Consider the following 17111-nt stretch of genomic DNA (forward strand, 5'->3'; position numbering starts at 1 on the left):
AGGGTCTTGGAAAAGCATCTTTGACACTTTGCTTTTATTCTTGTGTGCATTTTCTACATTCTGGAAGCACAGAATTACATTGTGTCTTTCATATAGCTAATAGAGATCCATCTGAACCCGATCGTTCGGTATTTGATTAGCTGGGGCTGCTGAAGTTGGATAAAGCTCTAAGGTTGTCTGGAAAACATGGATACAGCCAATGACTATATCCATGCTTTCCACATAGCCTTAAGGCTTTATCCAATTTCATCAGCCACCGCTGATCAAATGCCGAACGATCGGGCTCGGATGGACTCGAGCATGCTCCAGGTTCGCTCATCTCTAATAGCTAACAATTTGGAATGTGAATCACAACTGGCAGACCTCCATTAAAGTGATATTCTTGCCCCCCCTCTCTTTCCAATGGATAAATGGTCTGTGCTTCCTAATATATCTGGTACATATTATTATCCCCTCACAATTTTAATCAAAATGGAAAAAGTTGAAAAACCAGAGTGATTAGATATACTGTCCATAAAATGAACTGTTTATTGGACTAAGGGTAGGATACAATGTAATGACATTAAGAGGACATTTTGTGTCGCTACTTCTAAGCACTAGCCTTGTCATATCTTATTAATGTGACAGACATTTCACCATAAAGATACCTATATATAGTAGTGGTTTACTGGTCTGATATATATATACTGCTCTGGAATCTATGCTTTAGGCAAAGCAGTTCTTTGTGAAATACAGTGTTCTCTCTTCATTCCACTGGTGATTAGAAATCTGTGCCCTAACTTGCTGCTTGCTGATGTAAGCAATAACTACCCTTATAACTAATGATATATAACATCGCTGTATATTGTAATTTATGACAGTATAACTTGGTGATAATGTAAAGACAAACTATTAGACCGTTATGAAACTATTATAACATTGTATTTATTTACTTGTTAATGCAGAGGAGTAATCCTCAGGTTCTGTGTTCTGTACTTTTAGCGTGTTCCTGGTAGTGCTGATGTGTTACTATAAAAAAAAAAAATATATATATAAAAAAATATATTTATGTATATAATTCAGCTACACACTGGATTATCCCTGTAACATCTGGTGGAAATGACAATATAAGAGTATAGTGTGTTGGTTATGATCTATAACCCCCAAGTCATCAACCTTACACTTCTCATAACTCGCTTGAAAACTTCACTGTGAGTTGAAAATAAACCACTTGGTTTACCTGTATACATCTTAACGTGGCTTCAAGAAGAGGTATCACACCTGCACCCATTGCTGGGAGCCGCTTTGGGTGGAAGATGCGTTATTATACATATGTAAATATTTGATTTGCCTAGAAGTGCCATCAGTATTCTTACAGCGAATAGACACAAATGATAATGGCAATTTCAATTCTAGTTGTGTTTCCATTTTTTGGTTACTTTTGTTCCCTTCTAATTTCATCACGACTTCACTAACCTGAACCTTCAATTTCATATGTTAAACATGGGACATTATTGGATCTTTTCAGTGTTAACGCATTTATGCGTTTTTACTGGTGTTCTTTATAACCTTCATATTTTTATTTTGTTCTACAATTTTACTAGTACAAAAAAAAATATACCGTGAAAAAAGTAAAATGTAATATTTTACAAAAAAGTTAACGTTATTTGGAATGAAAAGCAATTAAAATACCATGAAGAAGAATTTGTGAATCCAGTTTATTGGCAGGTAAAAACTGAAAGTGTTAAGATATATCATATTCATGTATCATACATAATGTTCATATCACAATTTGCTACTTACACCGTAGCATCTCATTTTGGCAAAATGCAGACATAGACCCATTGACTTTAAAGGCACTAATGTAGGCAGGTTGTGCCTATGCTCAGGTTTTTTTTATCTGAGTGTTTCAGCTCAGACCCAAAAGAGCAGCTAACCATGCCATTGGGTCAGGGCCCAACCACAAACCAGTTTGGATCAGCTGACTACACTTGCCATTTAAGTCAGTGGGACCCAGGAGTGTCTTTGCATTTAGATGTTTGCATCCTATGTTGACATGATGTTACATATGTGCAACATGTCTGTAAATCACAATATGAACAAAGCCTTAGATGTGGAATTCTCCAGACTTTTATTGAGAGTCTGAAACCAGAATATGTTTTCATTCATACCCTGCAGTAATTAAGTTTCAGAGCAAATCTTGAGAACTGTAATGTTTTCATAGTGTCATGCAGCTTGCAAACACCACTAGTATCTCAAGGGCTTAAAGCGTAACTGTCATGTTTTTTTTTTATTGCAGAAATCAGTAGTATAAGCGATTTTAAGAAACTCTGTAATAGGTTTCATCAGCCAAAAAAGCCTCCTTCTGTACTCAAGAAGCAATCTCCCAGCCTCCCCCCCTGACTTCTTATCTGTGCATTATCAGGCAAACACGTCTTCATTACAGAGAAGCCAGTGAAGACGGGCTCTGCTCTCTCCATTGTAAGCCTATGAAGGGGGGAGGGGCCGAGGGAGATGAGGGAGCAGGAAGGTGTGACATGAAGGTCAGCTGTTTGTAGACTCTCTGGGCACCAAAAAAAAACAGGATTCTGGGGTCAGAAAGGTTAGTGCTTATCTATGAACTTACTGAGAGAAGATTGCAGGGTGTTGTGCTGTGCAGGACTGCTCCGTGCTCAGTCACTCCTAACAGCCCCTCCCCTCTCCATAGCCACATAATGGAGACAGAAATCCTGCTTCATCTGCAGTGAGGGGGGAGGCTGGGAGATTGCTTTTTCAGTACAGAAGGAAACTCTTAGTACATAAAACCTATTAGAGTTTCTTAAAATCGCTTGTACTGTTATTTAATGTTTTCAGAAAAATGACCCTGAAATGACAGTTACGCTTTAAGGTAGCCATGCACCATACATCATGTTGGGGCCAGGCTTAGAGATGAGCCAATTTACAGTACAAACAAAGCGCATCTCTTTAGCTCGGCAGTCAGTTTATCAGCCTGCTGCCTTTAAAGTCTGGAGCGCTCTGCCCCAGGTGCCTGGAAAAGCTGGATCCAGTCCTGGGAGAAGTTTCCTAGGACTGGATCCAGCTTTTCAAGGCACCTAGAGTGGAGCGGCAAAGACATTAATGTGCGGTATCAATCTACTCTAGAAGGTCAAGGGATACCCATTCCTTACAAATAGGAGTACTTTTGTGCTGGTTTCAAAAAGCAACACAAGTCCAATAACACCCAAAAAGTCTAACCTTGTATTTTTTATTTTTTTTTACCTTGTGTTTACTCAAGTGGATTGTCTGTTTAACCATAAATGACCAGCATAAAACTAACTTCCCATGTGTTATGTCAAAGCAAAGTGGATTTCTACTAGTGTTGTGTTTCCAGACTAAGTATGTTTAAAACTGATCCTATTTGTCCAATTGCTTATGTTCCTGTTTTTCCTTCTGACCTTATTTTAAGAGGTTAAATATTCATTTCACTTATATTGTTCATAAGACCATAAACCCTGGACTAAATGGATAGTCCATTCTGTGTTAACCTAAGATACAAGATGTTCTATCAAATAAAATATTGTTGGGATTTGACCAGTACAGTAATAAAACAAAAATTGTCAACTAGCTATTTTCTAATGTCTTTATTTTGGGATAAACTAAATGGATGTATGAGACTGAGCTACACAGTGACACACAAGCAAACGGTTCACTATATTTGGACTATTCAAAATTTGCAACTCTTTATAAGGGGCCTCTAGTCACTGCTCTCTGTGAGGATTATTGACAGTCAGTGTCACGGCGGCTTCCCGCTGACATGACTAGTTGCAACCCCCCTCTCATCCTCGCATGCCATAATAATTCTCTTCCCGATGTAAAGCTACTGCTGCAGCCGCGGCTGGTGAGCTGCCCTGTAGCTCTATCGTGCTGATTTGTTCCCTTTAACGCCAAAAGTGGCCGCAGAGGCGAGAGGTTAAAAGGGCCCTATTACACACACACATTATCTGACAGATTTTTTGAAGCCAAAGACAGGAATTAATTTAAAAAGAGGAGACATGTCAATTCTTCCCTTATTACCAGTTTTCAGTTTATAACCTGTTCCTATTTTTGGCTTCAACGATCTGGCAGATAAATCTGTGTGTGTAATAGGGCCTTCATTTTCAACAAACCTCTGACAAGTCATAGCGACATATCTGAAGTATCAGTGGGGGTCAGGGGTGCAGAGACGTTTAGTAGCCCATGTTTTTCTGCTCTAAAACTAATGAGAGTGACCTATGGTTGTAACTAGAGATGAGCGAACCGGGTTCGGGTTCGAGTCCATCCGAGCCCGAACGTTCGGTATTTGATTAGCGGTGGCTGCTGAATTTGGTTAAAGCTCTAAGGTTGTCTGGAAAACATGGATACAGCCAATGACTATATCCATGTTTTCCACATAGCCTTAGGGCTTTATTCAACTTCAGCAGCCACCGCTAATCAAATGCAGAACGATCGGGCTCGGATGGACTCGAGGTTCGCTCATCTCTAATAGCTAACAATTTATTGGAGATCTGCAAGTTGCGATTCACATTCCAAAGTGATATTCTTTCCCCTCCCCCCAATGGGCTAAGTGCTGTGCTGCTAAGTACATCTGCCCCATCGTCCTAGTGATCAGCGGAGTCTCAGCACCTAGACCCCCATCTGATATATTGCTGTCAGAAGTTTGTTTACATGATAGTTACACTTTAAAAGGGGCAGAACAACAACAAAAAACACATTTCACTGACTATAGGGCATCATGCTGTGCTTTTTTGGCCAGAGTTTCCAACAGAATCTGAGACTGGGGCTCCTTTGCTGCAGATTTAAATCCAGCCCAGCCTTAAGGCCCTATTCCACCAACAGATCTGACAACAGATTATCTGCCAAAGATTTGAAGCCAAACCCAGGAGTGGATTTGAAAAGAGGAGAAATCCAGTCTTTCCATTATGACCTGTTCTCTGTTTATAGTCTGTTCCTGGGTTTGGCTTCAAATCTTTGGCAGATAATCTGTCGTCAGATCTGTTGGTGGAATAGGGCCCTTACTTTAACTCACAGATATCTGCATTAGCCCAGCAGAAACACCGCCTCTGTGCAGGTTACCGGACTGTAAATTTAGACAGCAAAATGTTAAAATGTTTAGTTTTATTAGCAAAAAGTGCAACAAAATTCCATTCAGTTCAAAATAAACAGATTAAAACAAAACACAAAAACCACAAATAAAAGGACAGTGGACATGACTAGACAGTTTAAATAGCTGATATTCATATTTAGTTATACAAGTACCAGTTTGTCAGGCAATAGTAACAATGCAAACAGCAGCTTGAATGCTAGAAACAGCAGCAACAGGTTTGGCAATGTCTCCATTGCTCACTTGGTCTATGAGGAACAAACATTTCTACAGCTTAAACAAATTAAAAACAGCTGAAATCATACAGAAGAGATTTGGTCACCACTGACAGTTATATGGTAAAACTCTCCTTAGGATTAGACAAATGTATAAATAATTCAGTGCCCAGGCTGAATGTGTGCTGGCGTAGAGGGATCGGTATCTAACTGGGACACAGATTGTAGTAACCCTTGAAGGTGGACAGTAAGTGTATATACAGTACGTGCGCTCTACATAAACCTAAAGTAGTCAGCTTACACACTATTATAAATACACTGGAAGCCTCACAAGGTGGTGATCTGTGAAATGGAATGACAACAGGTTAATAGTTACAACATAGTATTAGAGCTGAACAATCTAGGATAGATGTAATAATATGTTGGAAGCAGGCATTGTGGTTTCCTTGGATGTTGCAGGCAAATCACATTGATCTATAGCCACATGTGACGTTTAATATGACTGATATGTGCCCAGACAACTGCTGGTCTATAGGGGACAAGGCTGTCAACATAACAAAATTATGTTCCAGATGGACATAATGCAGTCGTAACAATTCACTGCATTAATGTTTCCCAGGTGGAGTGGAATATAGTATCACCAGTAACATAGCTTACAGTTAAAGGGGTACTCCGGGCTAGGGTCATTTTCAGTGTACGGCCAGGGAGGGGGTGGATATAGAAGCAGACTGTCACTTACCTCCCCGGTTTCAGCGCCAGGTCCCGTATCGCGTTGCCCCGTTCTCCCGTCCGGCTGTCGCTTCCTGGTCAGAGCTGCGGCTTGAGACGTGACGTCTCAAGACAGCTCAGCCATTCAGCGGCCGAGGGAGGACTCCGCTACGACCGCTGAATGGCTGAGCTGCCTTAAGTAGTCATGTCTCAAGCCACAGCTCAGACCAGGAAGTGGCAGCCAGACGGGAGAACGGGGCGGCGCGTTCTGGGACCCGGCCCTGGAACCAGGAGGTAAGTGACCGGCGGCTTCTATATCCACCCCCTCCCCGGCCGGAGTACCTCTAAGTATAAATAATGTTAAAGGGGTAACCCCTACTGAACACACTAACAGAAGTTCTGGCTCCCCATTTGCATACAAGCCATTAGCTGAGGGAAAAAGACTGCCCCATAGACTGTAATAAAGAGTCCTGTGTGAACACGAGGCACACTTTAGAAAAATCATTGTTGCCCTGCTACTTATCTGTAAAGAATAGTAAGAATATTGCCAATTTACTCCTGTTTTTGTGATTTTTTTTTTTTTTTTTGGGGGGGGAGGAATCAGGCCTAAACAGTCACACATATTGGGAATGCCTTTTGCAGGCATACCCCAAGAGGAACCCTTGAGGTACAGTAGATCTTCACTGTTATTGGGTTTAAAAAAAAAAAAAAAAAAAAAAAAAAAAAAGGCATATCCAGGGAAGTAAAGCTTCAAGTACTTGATCCCCCCCCCATCCATGGACAAAGTATCTATGGATAAAACTAAGCCTATCCAGTAAACAGTACGCATATAAACAAGAAGTATGTCATTGTAGACAAGGCTCTAAAGAATTACTGCAGAAAATATTCTCATTCTTGTGTTCTGCCATCTTAATTCATACCAACAGGGGAGCTTACTATGAGGACCGGTATACAAGCGGCTATGCACCCTGACGGACTGCGTTTCTCTAGCTCTCCTACTAGGAATGTCTTCATTTTCCAATATTTGCATACATGTGAAGGCACACAGTTGCATATCAGTTCAGAAAAATAGGTTTGTGGTTGAAGGATCTAACACATGTGGACCTGAAGGGTTGTATATACTCAGCTATGTAAATACTATAAATCATGCCAGCTCTACTGTTAGGCTGCAAGTGTATTTATTGCTGGTAGTCTTCTAGAACCTAATAAGAATGCTGCCATATCATTATTGCCTTCCCCATGCCTGAGGACACAGAACATAAAAATGATTTTAATATTACAATACAGTACACATACCTTCTTCTGGTTGCCATGCAGATGATAAAGAGTTGATTTCTTAAGGAATTGTACAGTACTGGGCAGTAACCAATCATTGTAATGGATTGAGGTGTCCCTTATTAAATTTGTTATGAGAAGACTTGTCACCACTTCTGACCCAACCATTCTAGGAAAAGTTATTTCAGAATGTTATGGGAGGTCAAAGGTCAGACCTTTTTGACAAGATAAATAGTAACGCCCAGTTGGTAATTTATTCATAATAATTTAAGGGGAACAACAGAGAACCAGCAAAATGCAGCGTTATCTGAGATACCAATTCTGGAACATTTTTCATGTGTCAGACCCTTTTATAAAAAGAGAAAAGAATATGTCCTCAGCTTAACAAATACGACCTGGTATAGATTGACTGTATTGTCCCTTTTTCCCTGCAGTGAGCTCAGTAGATCTACATAATCCAAACACATTAAAGATGTCAAACCCGTGGCCCTCCGGCTGTTGCAGAATTACGATTCCCATCAGGCCTAAACCGCCAAATTTGTTTTGGCATGATGGGCATTGTAGTTTCGGAGTGCCACAGGTTTCACTCCTAGGATGTAGATGATCTCCTCTTACACTGGTGCAAATCAAAAAAGGTATGTGACAAGTGTTATGGGTAAGAGCCTGGTAAAATATTATATATATATCCGCCACAGTGCAGCTAAGACTTATATACTTTATCTTCTATTCTACTGTTCTCTCCTTTGTGAGCAGGATGTTTTTCACCCTCTTGCGCATACAATGAATGTATTTATTAGCTTACATTACAAGACAGCTTTCCATATCCCTTGGCTTACGATGGATACATGGTACTAACCAGAAGGAGATGCTGTTTAATTCTGCACATTTACTGTACAACCCTCTCTCTTAGGACTTGTTTGTAATGCTGAGCGCCATAATTGGTTATATAAATAAGTACAGCAGTGAATGTGCGCTTTAGATCGGATGTAGTCATAAGTATGCTATTGTTTCGTAGTTTGAGTCTTCACCTCAGTTGAAGAAGTCCTAATCTTCCCACCAATTACCTAGGTAAACATAAAAATACAAACAAATGAAAGGGCCGAATACAGCTGAAAGAAAAAGTAATCAATCTTGAGGATTTACATGGATATCTGCAATAATTACTATTTATAGTATGATTCTTATTTAAGTCTCCGTTACTTTCTTTTTCTCCCTGCTCTGTGGATGTTTGTAAGTCAATGTTACGGATTTCTCAAACAGCCAGTTGGTGTTTAAAGGGATACTCCTGGCAAAAAAACATTTTTCTTTCAAATCAACAGGTTTCAGAAAGTAGTATAGGTTTGTAATTTACTTCTATTTAAAAATTCTCAAGTTTTCCCATACTTATGAGCTGCTGCATGTTCTGCAGGAAACTGTGCTTTCTTTTCAGTCTGACACAATGCTCTCTGCTGACATCTCTGGCCAAGACAGGAACTACCCAGAGGAGCGAAACCCCAGCGAAAAACTTTCCTTCTCTGGACAGTTCCAGTCTTGGCCAGAGAAGGGTTTCTATGGGGATTTCCTACTGCTCTGGAGAGTTCCTGTCTCAGACAGAGATGTAAGCTGAGAGCACTTTGACTGAAAAGTAAACGCCACTTCCTGCAGGGCATACAGCAGCTCAGAAGTACAAGACGACTTGATATTTTTTAAATAGAAGTAAATTACAAATCTATATAAATTTCTGAAACCAGTTGATTTAAAAGAACAAAAATGTTTCTGCTCTGTGGGAATTCATCAAGGCTTGCATGCTCCTTTTCTGGTCACATTTCTATGTACTTTAGCATAAAATTGCAAGCATGTGAGAATTCTACTCCAGTTTTCTCATCTAAGCATTATAATCTCCAGCCAAAGGCGCAATATAACTAAAAGAGAAATTTGAAGCAATTGCAAGAGTCTAGTCTTTTGCCCAAGAAGAGATGGTGAATACATATACATCTACAGATTCTCTCTGACGAACATTTACATTTCCTTCCAATGAAATCTAGCTACATCTGGTATATAGAAATTATGGTAGATTAAATCACTAAACAATATGATAAAGATTGCTCAAGTTTCTATTATTCTATTTCTATTCTAAAACCAAGGCACTGTGCTGTCACCAAAGGCTTGTGTGACAAAGACCCTCTACTAAACGCTCCTGCTGACTTCCATGCTCTTCACTGTTCAGGTAGAATGCCTGCACAATGTATTACAATGGTAAAAGGGTTGGTCAGATTCACAGCTCATGCTACTGTAAAAAGCTACCATTCATATACAAGAAAATATGTCAGAAATAAATGTTACCTCCCACCACTGTCGCCAGCAGCAAAATGAAGGTCTTCTGAGCTTATGTTGTGGTCATCTGGAAAAGGACAACCTTGATCTACATAGGGAAAAATATTATATACTTTACCACAAGTAAGTGTACTAAAAAGGATCCATCTAATCCTAGGACAACCCTTCAAAAAGGTCACTATTTTAGAGGTATTCGTTAACAAAAAGTCTAAATCCGATTATTATTTTGTCAAAGTGACGTAAAAATAATGTTTATCATGGAGAGGCAGTATAGTTTTGTACATGTTGTTATATGTAATAAAATGATGGTCATTTAGGCAGGAAGTCAGGGGTTTGCTTGGCAAACTTGTGAGAAACACAAATCTCGACTTTTTTAATCAGACGTACCCTGTGTAACCTATGGAGAGGGAGGAGGTAGATTAGTCGGCAGCAGAGAACAAAGGATTACACAGCGGGAGCTGTGTGAAAGACGGTATTCAGAGGTCAGAACTGATGTCAGAGCAGATAGCCTGGTGATGTAGCTGTAAATTAACTCTTTGTTGTCCTGTTTTGGAACCTCATCTCCCTCCACCCCTCCCCATAAGAGAACCATGAAGACAGGGAGGAGAGCTTCTAACTGCTTTTTCATTTAAAAAAATTAATTTTTTGGCTAATAAACCCAATTAAAAAGTTTCTTAAAATCAACTGTACTATTGATTTCTGCAAAAAAAAAATTTTTAAATGACTTTTTTTTTTTTAGTGTCAGTCATCAAGAAATCAATAGTACAGGTGATTTTAAGAAACTTTTTAATTGGGTTTATTGGGCAAATATGCCATTATCTGCATTTAAAAAGACTCACCCCCCTCCTCTCCTTTCTGTCATCCACTGCTCAGAATCAGGAAATCTCAATCAGATGCGTCCTGTCTGTTCTATGAAGAGGGAAGGGGGTGGGGGGGGGGGGGGGGGGAGAGAAATGGAGGAGAAATGTTGGTAGCAGAAAACAGAGAACAAAGGATTCCTCAGTGGGGGAGCTATTCAGAGGTCAGAGAGGTCAGTGGTGACATCAGAGGACAGAGTCGGGTAATGTAGCTTTTAATTAACTCTTTGTTGTCCTGTTTTGGTTTCTCTTTTCCCTCTCTCCATAGGAGAACAATGAAGACAGGGGGAGAGTTTCAAACTGCTTTTTCATGATAAAAATTTTCGACGTTTCTTAAAAACACCTGTACTATTGATTTCTGCAAAAAATAAAATGTTCACGACAGTGACTCTAAGTTGTACCCCAGTAGCCAACACAGGACTCTCACACATCCTTATTATTATGTGTAGCACTCCAAAGGACATAACATTTTAGCTACATTCAAAGCATCGAAAGCCGGTATTGCAACGTGTGTTCTTTACAAGCAGTTATTACACTAACACATCTGTTTCTTCTCATCCTAGTAAAAAAACGTAAATAAAAACCCAGAGTAATCTAATAAAATAGAGTCAAGTCAATGATAATCTGGTTTCTGACGTTCTAAATCAGCATGAGGAAAATGACGGTGTTATGGTAACCAACCTCTGAAACCGCATATAGCAGAGAAGGTAATAAAAAAAACATACAAACGTAGTCATTACTGCTGGATGGCTGGGAGGGTTCATCATTACTAAAAAGGAAGAATACCATGGACGACTCCCACAAAATAGAAATGCATATTAACAGTAAACAAACAATTGCAGTACATGACATAACCACAAGGTGGTGTGGTCAGATGCCGTTCAAGCTCAATCATTGCACACTTAACTACACTTTTTTCAGGCATCTATGAGAACTATAAAATGTATGATGTTAGAAGTGAACCTCTGGTAATAAGCCTAGCCCTATCAGGTGCTGAATCCCCCATGCATTCAGGAGTGGAGCATACACAATAGAACCATTCGGAAAACGGGTATTTAGTATATAGTCCCAAGAGAGAGAGGAAAAAAAAAAACCTCACCGTCACCAGAAGGTTGTGCTGTGAAAGTGTCATTGAAGCTGCCACAGGTAATACTTTCTTCTTGTTCTTCATTTTCAGTGTCGCACTCAATGTCACTGTCACTACTCATTCCTGGCAAAATGTGAAGAACGTGCTTGGAGCATAAGCCGGCTAATGGAAAAGGGGGGGGGGATGAAAACAGGATTAGAATGCAGAATTGGATAAAACAAACACTGTTAACAATAAAGAATGAAACAAGACATCAGTACCTTACAGTGACCATTCCCGGGCGAGTGTACACTACATTACAGATGTCACTGCCAGTCCTAGCAGTGAAAATGTTAATCCAGTAATCTTGTAAATGAGACTAAATGGTACAGTAGAACACATCACGCAGCAGTGACTAAGCGTGAAAAACGTCTCTTATACCATGTCATTGAAAGACCTACTCTAAATGCCAACTCCTACACACTTTTCACATGCTGCAGATAGGGATGGATGCTGGCACCTTAATAGAAGATCTGTACTACAAACCATCAGTCATTGAAATTTAAATGAGTGCAGAGGTGGAAGAATGCCAGGATATAGCAAGAAATAAATAAAACACACTATTGTATTCAAGATCACTTACAAAAAAATCAAGACTTTTGTCGCTGAAACAGCCAGCAAACAATAGACGCTGTTAGTAATTGTTTAAAAATGCCTACTGAGAAAGCTTTGTGCATCACGTCGTGCCAGCTACTGTATTCTCCTGCAGGTGGGGATCTACGATAAAGCTACAGTATAAGCATTTAAGATGGTGGGGAAAAAGATAGATCATGAACAATGCTTTGGAAAAATAAAAAAACTACAAGAATTAAATGAGGAACCTTTTGCTGTCATGAAAAAAAAAAAAAGTGTATTTTTGTGCTTCTATAGTGCAGTATAGCTATCCTCCCTGAGGACGCTGCTGCTGCAAAACATGTAGAAGGGGCTATTAGGGTTTTAATCAATGATCACATCGGGCTCTGCTGTGGATAGATTCTACATTGCACCATTTTTTTTTCCGGTCTGTACTATCAACAGTTTGTATCAGAGCATTGTAGATTGCGTTTTTAACTTTATTCTATGTACTCCACAATATATTTCATTTTAATTTATAAATTAAAAGTTATATTTTAGTCAGGTTTCCTAAGGGGCAGCGTTATTCCCCAGGCCTTTTGGCCATTTGTAGACCTCATTACATTCACCAAACTTGTCATAGACGCCCTTCCTAGATGCATACATACAATCATTCCTCTTTGGAACGGTCAGGTCTGCACATTATCTACTTAACACCCCCTATTTGCATTTTGACTGCTCTCCACAGGGTAAATGTTACAGCTTTCATTACTTATCACTTATCACACCTCATGGTGCTTGTCCTGGTAAAAAGTCGTTTTTATCACCTGTGGTTTGGTATATGTGGGCGGAGCCTTGCAGTCTATGTGCTACATCGCTCCGCCCCTAGCGCCACCTAGCCCTGTCCCATCCATGATGTCATTTCCGCATAGGCCCCACCCCCTCTTTGGACACTGGTGTGGGACAATCAAGGGGCCTAGAGCTTTAGGCAGGTCCTTCCAATGACTGCTGAGGGGGCGGGGCCTATGCGGCTATGGCGTCACAGATGGGGGTGGGGCTAAGTGGCACATAGGCCTCGAAGCACTGCCCACATATAACAATCCACAGGTGATAAAAACGACTTTTTACCAGAACAAGCACCATGAGGTAGAATATAAAATAAGTAACGAAAGCTGTAACATTTACCCTTTACACCTGTGGAGAGCAGTCAAAATGCAAAAAAGGGGGTGACAGTGTCACTTTAAATCGATAAAACATACTGATTTTTTTTTTAATTAACAGCAATATTTAACAAAAAAAAAAAAAAAGGGATGTTACTAGCGATGGAAGGTGTGTCAATTCAACACAGTAGAAATAGGGTTCTAGTTATTTTCATTACAACCCCTGTGGATGGCCATGTTACTATTTCCTGTTTGAGCGCAAGTACCACCCATGTGTATTTCCCTATATAAAACAGAGGGTGGCACATAGCACTGCACTGTTTTCACTGCTGCAGATTTACAAATATTAGTGAACTCATAGCTTCTCCAATGTCCTCAATTGACAGTCCTGTACGACATGTACATTGTGCAGCAGTGCATGGCCTCAGTGGTCGCTTACAGCATGCTTTGCATATCAGTGACCATTGAATAGATGCTACAACACATGCATAATTTATGCAATGCTATCATAGCATTTGATGTGTGTTATGGGGGGGTTGAGTAAAGCCTCTGTTATTACTTATGCTGGTTCCAGCATGTTGTAAGTTGTTTTTAAATAAATCTCATAATACTGTATACAGTGGCAGATGTTACCAATCACATCCCCCACATCACTAGTTGGTCACATATTTCAATATTCACTGTTAGAATACAAAGCATATACGAAATTATTAATGGCAAATATTGGCCAAGTAAAGGTGAAGAAAGAGGAGCGCAGGAGATAAAACACATTTCACCTTCATCTGGATAAGATGTAGCTCCGTCTGATATCATGGGGTTAATTTCACCTGCATCCTGATCGCTGTCCAAGCTTCCAGGCTGTACAGTATCTTTTCCGTTCCATCCTTTAGAATTTGACCTTTGTAAGAGGATACAGATTTCATTAGTTATCTATCCAAACTAGTACATTATGAGAAGACCATTTCTCACCATATATGCAATGAAATATTTGCCAATTTCTCTACATAGGGAGACGATACAGCACAGTTGCCTGCACAGACTGGGAACGTCATATTGGAGGGATCACTCTCCCTTCCTTCTGCTTCACTGGTCATTATGTTATGGCATATCCCGGAGTTATTTCATGACATTACGATAAGGGAAGACCCCCTTAAATGCAGTATATACATTTACATGGGTATAATAATAAGTTCTAATGTTATAACATACAGCTAGCGACAAGTGTCATGTGACTAAGGCCCCCTTCACACGGACCCATACACTTTAGTCACGGACACCCTTCCGGATTTTTCCAGAAGGGTGTCCGTTCAGGAAAATAGAAACATGTCCTATTTTTATCCGGAATTCCAGCCCAGACGCCCCCATAGAAGTCTATGGGAAGGCCCGAATCACGGGCACTTTCCTGATGTACATCGGGAAAGTGCCCGTGATTCCGGATAGGTGAGAGCCCGCCAGCCCCCGCAACTACTGGCACCCCCACCTCACCCCCCCCCCCTATCCGCCCGATCCGCAAAACCCATCGCCCACCCCCCTCCCGGACCGCAAAGCAGCCGCCCGATCCGCTCTGCTGGCAGCCGCCGGATCACCCGCACCCCCCACGGAACTCACCACCAGCTGCCGACGACGACGGGTGAGTTAAACATCCCGCCCCCCATCCCCCCAGAACTGAAACTCCCATCACGCAGGCCATGATGCGAGTTGTAGTTCTGCAGCCTGTGGCCATCCAGGTTGCAGAAGTACAACTCCCATCATGCCTTGCTGACAGGTCATGATGGGAGTTGTACTTTTGCCGCCTGTGGCCATCCAGGTTGCTGATGTACAGCTCTCATCATGCCTCAGCTGGCAGTCCATGATGGGAGTTGTAGTTCTGCAGTCTGTGGCCATCCAGGTACACTAGGGGCTGTGTGGGTACCTGTGATGTATGTTAGCATACTAGACCATATTGAGAACCCCTTTTTTCTCATCAGGAAATCCTGAAGGTTTTTCCTGATGGTAAAAACGGATTACTGTCAGGAAATCCTGATACTTTCCTGATGACATTTGAGGTCTCATAATCAGGATTTCCTGACAGTAAAAACTGACACAGACGTGTGAATGGGGCCTAATAGTAGCACATGTAAACAGGGGTCAACTGCAAACTGGCCCTAAACCCAACTAGTATTGGCTGGGTGTCTTTTAGCAAACTAAAGAAGCAAAAAATAAAAAATAAAAATCATAAAGAAAGGGGTTCCACATCCCTGTGTCTTACAAGAGCAAAAAGATGTTGGCTGTACTGTTAAACAATTCAAATAGGCTTCCTACATAGATCATCCATAGAAAGACTAACATACCCCAATGTCACTATTTTCCTGGATTTTTCCAAGCACATGGCTTGGATTTCTGCACTGAGGAGGTCCGGCTGTCTGTCTTCTGCTTTAGAGCTGGATGGTGCCTCAGGGCTTCCGTTACCTAGAGATCTTGGGGATCCATGTCTGCTGCCATTCTTGTTGTTATTGTTACAAGCTGAAAACAGGACAGTTCTGTATTAGTATATTAGAAGCTGGAACCATTTCATTGTAAGGAGTGCAAATATGAGGTAGACAAGAAGCTAAAAATCCCAGAATCCCCTATTTTTCTGGATTTTACACAGTACAGAACCATAGAAGAGATCAGCAGTCTGTCTGCAGCCGCCACTCCTATTGCGAGGTGCGACGGCAGTGGATCGTTGCTCTTTAAGCATGCTAAAGAAGAGCCTGTGGAGCCTCATCGGAGTCTCAAAACACAGGACTAGCCAGATATCCCTCCGGGAAGGACCCAGCCAAGGGGTGGCTCCTGTAAGGAAACCACCATATTAAGTGGCCCTAAAAGATAATGTAATGACAAAGGAAAAAACAAGGCCAGGTATCCATCCACATACAGCTGTTTCGGGGTGTTGCCTTTCATCAGTGTGGAGCAGGATTCTGGCTAGGTGGGAGCAATGCCTAGTAGAGCCATAAGAGAAACAGATCACTGATCTCAGGAAGACCAGCCAAACTATAACACTGCTGGCTGCTAGTGAAAGCGCTCGGTGCTCGATGCAGTGAAATCCTAGGTGCATTGCATTTTGGTGGTTTCCTTACAGGAGCCACTCCTTGGCTGGGTCCTGGCCTTCCCAGAGGGAGGCTCCATGGGCTCTTTTGCATATTCATGCTTTCCAGGGGGCAATGCACCTAGGATTTCACTGCATTGAGCGCTCACTAGCAACCGGCAGTGTTATCGTTTGGCTGGTCTCCCTGAGATCAGCGATCTGTTTCTCTTTAAACATGCTGAAAGACATTAAAAGGTGTAATACAGCCGATAATTGCTTCGTATAATAGGCCTTTACTTCAGGCATCTCCGCTGATCATTGGAACCGGAGGTCTCCTGTCGGCACTGCAATTGTTTCACAGCTTATGTGGTTCGGCCCTGTAGATTTACTAGCGGCTGTACCTGGTATTGCAGCTTTTTCCACTGAGGTAAAAGAGACAAACTGAAATACAGGGTACAGCCGATAGTGAACCTGCAGTGATGTGTCTGGTAAGAGACTGTCAATGAAAACACTTCAGTTAAATTACAAGATAAAACCAAATCTTTCTTTATGCCCTATTTACATTACATCTGTAATTGTGTGTTTAGACAAATATATATATGACAGATTTTTAAAGCCAAAGCCAGGAACAGACTATAAACAGAACAGGTCATAAAGGAAAGACTGAGATTTCTCCTCTTCTCTAATCCATTCCTGGCTTTGTCTTCAAAAATCTGTCAGATAAATCTCTGTGTAAACGGACCAGTAGGATGGAATTAGTA

At 41.0% G+C, this 17111-nt stretch overlaps 1 protein-coding gene across 8 annotated transcripts in view; it reads right to left on the minus strand.

Annotated features, from left to right (window-relative positions):
* The window catches only part of TRIM37 (tripartite motif containing 37), a 103423-nt gene that overhangs the window by 18619 nt on the left and 67693 nt on the right, over positions 1–17111 (minus strand). For 4 of the 8 annotated variants that reach the window (XM_069971223.1, XM_069971220.1, XM_069971224.1 and 1 more), the window contains 5 exons: positions 15635–15806; positions 14081–14202; positions 11566–11715; positions 9619–9697; positions 7301–8360 (listed from right to left, as the gene is read on the minus strand). In XM_069971223.1, coding sequence (XP_069827324.1) covers positions 8357–8360; positions 9619–9697; positions 11566–11715; positions 14081–14202; positions 15635–15806 — 527 coding nt within the window. In that variant the 3' untranslated portion in view covers positions 7301–8356. Of the gene's footprint in view, positions 1–932; positions 1009–7300; positions 8361–9618; positions 9698–10470; positions 10519–11565; positions 11716–14080; positions 14203–15634; positions 15807–17111 lie in introns of those variants that run through there. The other 4 variants (XR_011363199.1, XR_011363198.1, XR_011363200.1 and 1 more) reach the window with 3 other exon arrangements.

This window comes from Dendropsophus ebraccatus, chromosome 5, assembly GCF_027789765.1.
Source record: "Dendropsophus ebraccatus isolate aDenEbr1 chromosome 5, aDenEbr1.pat, whole genome shotgun sequence".
Lineage (NCBI taxonomy): Eukaryota > Metazoa > Chordata > Amphibia > Anura > Hylidae > Dendropsophus > Dendropsophus ebraccatus.